The following is a 6,696-nucleotide window of genomic DNA, read 5'->3' as shown; positions in this document are numbered from 1 at the left end:
TAGTTAAAAATATTAGTTAACCTATCAGGCGGCTCCTTAGCCATGACATCATCATCCGGGATTTCACTTGCTTAAAAGAATAGTAATCGTTCTGTAGACGTTAATAAAGAAATATTTGAGGTATTTGTTATTGCAGCATTTAGCTACTAGGAACAATTTTGGTTATTTTAACAGACTTAAAACAACAGAAGTTTGGTGTAATATAATTTGAGACAGTAAGAAAATTTGTATTTTTATTCTGTGCATTTAAACATCAGGTTTAAACTATATGCATAAAATATTTCTGCTTGAATTTGCTTCTCACATAAGCAGCTATTTGGAGTTACAGATATTACACTTCAGATAAATGTATAAACGTAAGCTGGTTCAGACTGCTGCTGTATCTCTGCTTTATTAATGAAGACTTGACATGACAGAAACAACAATAAATGCATTTTAATGTGTTTGGTTTGTACTTGTAGTATTCTCACATGCAATCACTGACAAATACTGTACATGTATCATAATTAAAATGTAGACAAGAGAAACAATGAAACAAAAAACAAAGAAAAGAAAAAAAGACCTTAGCTTAATTAGTGAAATCAAACCAATAGGAAATTGAATGTTACATATACTTGGTTTATTACAACATTCCAGGGTTGAGACAGAAATGACAACCTGTGTGCAAAACAATGGCAACAATGTCATTTACTAAAGTGCAACTCTGTATCAAATCCATGTGTTTTTCCAAAACAGGAATGTTAAGAGTATCAGAAAGTGTTTTGTCTCCCCCTTGTGGAACAAACAGAGAAAAGCACTTTTTACATCAGAATTACAATTTTTCATCCCATATTAATAATAGCATTAGTAATCCAATCGCATTGATAGTTCTCTGATAAATAAAGCTTTAAATTAGAGCATCTGAACTTGAAAATTGTTTTTTTTGTTCTTAAATGATGCAGGGGAGCCGAAAGGACGTCACACCAGACGATAGCAGGGCTAAATATTAATGCCGATGTTCACTGAAAGGTGATCATCAAGAAAGTACTGCAGGAACTCTAAATGCTGGACAGGATCAAGAAGTGGAGAGGCTGCAACACGCTTAGAGTTGTTACTAAAAATAAAATGCATTACAAAGTGTATGTGATAGTTTCGTCAGGGAAAAGTTACACAACCCCTCGCAGATTTGAGGACGTAAATGTAGAAAATAACTCATTTAAGGAACTCGGCGACAACTGAAAGCAGGGAAATGTGCTGCCAAAATGCCCTCTTCTTGCATGCAAGTGTTTTGTGGTGCAACGTTTGTTTCTTGGTGTAGCTGTTGCAACAAGACTCCACAAACGCATAATCACGTCTATCGTAGTGACAGTTCGAAATTAAGCAAGTACCTGCTAAATGCATCAATAACCTTCAATCAAAGTGAGCGTTTAATATGCAACAGGGAAAACAAGCATTGAGGATGTTTTTCTCAGTAAATCCATTTCTAATAGACGTATTGATATGAAATTCACAAAGTGGAATGACAGGTAAAGCACTGGAAATAGGAAGGAAATTAGGTGCAATATGTCTATAATATAATCTGGAAGTGGAAAGACAATAATTTCACCCTAAAAATAAGTTCAGAGAATAAATAAGTTAAGAGACACACAGCATGTCAGGAAAACCAGGAGGGATTTTCTCCAAGAAAACAATAAGTTATTCACTCAACCACTCTCTGCACAAGACTCCACTACTGAAGAAAAGGCATTTGAAACATGTTTGAAAGTTTACAGAGCATTCGGACAAGTCGATAAAATACTACAATAAAAGAGTCTAAATATGTATCAACATTTTGTAGCTGTGATGACAAAAAGCTGAAAATTCATCATCACCGTTTTCAGCTATAAATCTCTTACTGGACATATTTGCAAACATAATGTTCCCAATATCATCTAGTTTCATTCAGTAATGCCACAGTGCTGCTAAAACATATCCAGCAGAAGCATTAAATCATATTTTAAAACACAAAAGCAGCTTTTACGGCCGATCTCTTGGAGTTAACAAAGGAGAGAAGAGCCAACGGTAACAACCTCAATTATTTCAGGTTTTCCATCGATTAGAGTGCATCGTTATCATCACAGAATAAACGATTGATCATTTCATGATATGAGTAAACAGTATGATGAATTCCTATCCCTAACATTACACAGGCACACTCCCTTTAATTGAAGGAAGGATAAATAGACATCACTGATAAGAATCTGAAGATGAAATGAGGGGTGGATTTTTAAACAACACAGTCTCTCTCTCACACAGAGTCATGGGAACTCTCAGACAGAAAATAAAGTAACCAGAAGAACTTTAACAAAATTCACACGGATGTTCTGGTGTGAACATCTGGAAGATGCCGTTACTAAAAAGCCTTTTGACAAAGAACTAAATAGAAAATTCATCAAGCTTCTTCAATGCTTATTACCTGTGCCATTCCACTTTTCTCCATGTAACTTATAGGATTATTATGTCTTTATTTATTTGTGTCCATCACCCAACATCTGCTTTGAATTTCATGTCAATACCATCTTTAAAGATGTATTTATGGAGAAAAACATTGACATATTTAACACCTATTTTCCCCACTGTAAATTATCACATGTGCAACTGCTACTTTTAAGAGAAATAAAACATAAGAGTATAACCTTCTAAAACTATAAGAGTATTTTTATATTCTTTTGGGTATGAGAACTAATTCAACTTCAGTGGCACCAACGTCTAAACATCTGCTATCATGAGATCTGTGGGAGACGATGAACTTTAGTGATGCCGTTCTCTTAGACGCGTCTTCGAAAGCCACCATCAACCTACCAAGCGTGTGGTTTCATTTTGAGCATTTCATTTTGGTTCTGAGAATTTCTGTGTTAAACGGTGCATTACGACACCATAACGGTGGTGATTTCCATTCACACAAGTTGTTTTACAACAATCGAGAGATAAAATCTCAGGAAAAAAAACTCCCTACATTCCCAGCAGTGCACTGCTCCAGTCCGAACAAGCATTCACCTTTAACTGTAACTGGTGGTTAGGTAGTAAAACAGGTTACAAGACGAAGAAAAGAGCTTGTTACGCGAGAGCAACAAGTGCATCTCCGCGTGGTAAAAGTCATACGACTTCCAAATCAGCCACGTCTGCTTTTCCTCCTGTTGTTCCAAAGCTCAAAGTCCAGCTCCTGCTGGCATTCCTAAATCCTTCAACCTTCACCGAAGTCTATAAAAATCCTCCTGGCTAAAAGTCGCTAAGGATGCTGATGTCGGCAAACTCCTGGCGGTATCTGTAAGAGTACAAGGCCAACAGGAAAGACCATTTGAGTGTCAGGAAGCTCCAAATGCAGGAAAGGTAGAGGCTCCGCGGGTCGATCAGAGCTGTGGGGCAGAAATGACACCAAGCTTAGGGTTTGCTGGAGAATCCACATTTTTATAACTGAAACATTACATTACTGGACGTTTTAAATGTTAGACACCAAAAGAAGAGAATTACATTGTTTCTGTGTGATGGCCAGACTTAGAAAGGTAAAGGCGGCAGCGACGGCCAGAACTGAGAAGATTGCACCGACAGCAATGAAGAATTTGAGGCCCTTGAGCCAGGTGCGCCAGAAGTCCTGCAGGTACATGATGTGAGTGACTAGAACCCAGAACGCCAAAACTCCTGTCAGAAGACAAACACACACACACACACACACACACACACACACACACAGGTTACATTATTTCAATACGACTGCAACAAATTGGTAGCAAAGTGTTCAAAAATCAAAAACTGAAATCATAAAAAGTTTTCAACAAGGAATGAGTTGGTCCGCTGTATCCCAGTATAAAAAAGATTAAAAATATTCCAACTTAAAGTCCTTTTAAAAAGATGCCAGAGGAAGTCCCTAAGAGTTTTCTCCAGCTGTTTGGAACAGAAATTAACTCCTATTTCCACACTTAGCACTGTTAGGGCTGAAACTAACAATTATTTTACTAATCGATTAATCTATCAATTATTCAGACAATTAATCGAATACAAATCTTAACACATGCTAAGCCTTTTTATACAATACGCAAATAAATAAAAGCTTCTATAAGAAAAATATTTTGGCGCCATAACGTAGCATTCCTTAAATAAATAAGAATTTACTTAAGGTGAAGCTGAAACTATAACATTTGAGAATTTTTGGTTAAACATATTCAAAGACAAAGGTAAATCTGTACATATGTAATGTATATATTTTTGTATATTTTTGGCTTTAAAAATGTTTGCTTGTTTTTCCACAAAATGGCCTTTTTTTGAGTCTGAATGCTCCAGTTAATGATTACTAAGTTAGTTGATGATTATTTCGATAATTGATTAATCGTTTCAGCCCTGATCACTGTGCACTGGCGGTCAGCTTACTGAAAAAAGGAGACTGCAATTTTCTGTCGTTTGCACAAAAGACACACTTGGCAATTTAGAAATATTTCTGATTGTAAAAAACAGACAGCCATGTGGTGGAAATATGGCATTTTAGCAGTTTTATTTGACGTGTATTTTTAAATCTTACTTAAAATGGATTAAAAACTACTGATGAGGACTATTACAACAAACTTAGGAGATACATTTCTAAAAACTCTGAACTACTTTTTGAACAAAATACTCTCAGACAACTGGCAGCTACATTTAAGAGCTTTACTTAAAATATTAAATTGTAAAAGTTAATCCCATTTAATTTAGGTTAGTCTACTTGACTGTTAAAATTGCATTCATCATTCACAAATATAGTTAATATTTGACACAGAACAACATTTTGATTCCCAAACATAAAACAAAACAAAAACTAAATGGAAACAATGTGCAACACAACGTTTTTAGACACAATTAAAATAAATTGCACAGAGTATTTCATTAAATGATACAACATGGTTCAACTGTAAATAGCGAAATGAACCCCCAAATAAAACCTTTGAATATTGGGGAAAAAATGTCTAGAAAAAACATGTCATCTCTCGGAGAACTACAGGCATTTAAACAAACTATAGTTTATCTCTAAGCTTCGATTAGTGACATTTATAGCAGCACTTCAAGTCCAGAAGGCCGCAGTCAGGATAAATACAGCCTTAAAGAGAAAGTACTTAAAACAAATACGTGAACACATAATAGTTGGTTTAAATGATAAGTATGGAGCATTTACCTACCCGACAGGCCTCCCATGGCCGCTGTCCATGGCTGTTTATAGGCGATATTCCAGACGAGGAAGGCTGAAAATCCAACCAGAGTACCGAAGCTAGCATAGCCTATGCTAATGTGTATCCTACTGATTCCCATTGTAAAATTAAGCTAATGCTACCAACAGACCTGTACCGTCGAGTGGGATGAAAAGTTATTTTTAGTTAAAAACCAGACGGACCGATCCGGCCTTTGGTTCTGACCTACATCAACAGCTTACCGCCATATTATGTAATATCCTCAGCAACAGGGAAGCGACAAGATAGAAATCCCCCTCGGCTCACAGCCAGGAGAACAACGGCGCCAATCACCGTGGGGTGTTAAAAACACACCGTTCATTTGCCTAACAGCACGCCCTACACACAGTTTATGTTTTAAGTAAACAAACGGCAAGGAAAAACTGCTTAGTAAGTCCGTTACAATTCGCATAGAATTTAATTCCCATAAGTACAATCTTTTACAACATATGGACCACTGGAATATTGTGAGACACCCATCTCTTATGTTTTAAACATCTTTGTTCGGAAGAACGAGCAAACACAGCGACATCGCGCCCCTAGTGGAGAAAAGCAAAATAGCAGTTTTAGACTACAAGTTAGATGACGCAATTTACTTTTTGTAGCATTTCAGATTTAATTTAAGCGTCCATCAATTAATGCTTATCTTGGTCCGTGTACCCTTTGTCTCACTTCTGAGACTATGTTGTTGACTAATTGAGTTTTTTTTTCTTCTTATCTCTAAACCTGGAATCCATGCACATCAAATGCGTGAACAACAAGCTCTAAAACCTTTGATAAAGACTCACACAAGCCAGGAATGATTTTCCTAGCATATTGTGCTTCAGAGCAAACTGATCAAAAGAATTTTAACAAAATCTTTGTTTTTTATATTCACAATCTGATCCTGTCTTCTTCCAAAGATTAAACGATTAAAATAGTAGCCTAGTGTGGTATAATAAAATGCATGTCATTACTTAATCCTTACAAAGTGTGCCCTGCAACTACACTGAAGCAGACAGGTGTGTCAACACCATGCCAAGACAAAAAGACATCAACAAACATGTTAGAGAATGCATTTTTACCATTTTTACAATCTAGGAATGTTTAAAGATCTTTTAAATCAATTTGAAGTCCATAATCTTTTAGTAAGAACATATATTGACACATGGAAAATATTTAAGACAGTTGCTAAGTCTCCCAAAAGTAGAGATTCCCACGGGTTTAATGTCAGAGCGGGCAATGATCAGAGAAACTATAAAACCAGGAGCTTCGTCTCAGTCTAGCATTTCACATGTTAAAGTTCATAATTAAATTAGAAACATATTAAAATAAGAATGACTTGTGTGAAAGGGTTGCCAGAAGGGGCTGTCCTTTAGACAGATTAAACTAAAGTAGGCACATTTTGACTATGCACATTTTTATGTTTGGTGGAAATAAAATGCAACATATTAGTATCATGGTGGTGGACGGGTGATGAATTTAGGTCGTTTTTCAGCCACAAGAC

General features: G+C 36.1%; 1 protein-coding gene across 2 annotated transcripts; it reads right to left on the bottom strand.

Annotated features, from left to right (window-relative positions):
* Positions 1 to 375: 375 nt before the first annotated feature.
* On the bottom strand, positions 376 to 5,654 carry slc48a1a (solute carrier family 48 member 1a). Of its 2 annotated transcripts, XR_001426494.1 has the most exons (4): positions 5,163 to 5,654; positions 3,490 to 3,657; positions 2,509 to 3,374; positions 376 to 2,447 (listed from the first exon to the last, which is right to left on the bottom strand). XR_001426494.1 is itself a non-coding variant. In XM_015045024.1 (3 exons), exons 1-3 carry the CDS (start codon positions 5,290 to 5,292, stop codon positions 3,238 to 3,240), a joined length of 435 nt encoding a protein of 144 aa, XP_014900510.1. In that variant the 5' UTR covers positions 5,293 to 5,654; the 3' UTR covers positions 376 to 3,237. The 2 variants fall into 2 exon arrangements, 1 of the variants encoding a protein (XP_014900510.1); XM_015045024.1 differs by having other exon boundaries at positions 376 to 3,374.
* Positions 5,655 to 6,696: the final 1,042 nt, after the last annotated feature.

The sequence above is a fragment of the Poecilia latipinna genome, unplaced genomic scaffold, assembly GCF_001443285.1.
Source record: "Poecilia latipinna isolate Pla-1442-1.1 unplaced genomic scaffold, P_latipinna-1.0 Scaffold701, whole genome shotgun sequence".
NCBI lineage: Eukaryota > Metazoa > Chordata > Actinopteri > Cyprinodontiformes > Poeciliidae > Poecilia > Poecilia latipinna.
This window is presented reverse-complemented; position numbering and strand designations above follow the sequence as displayed.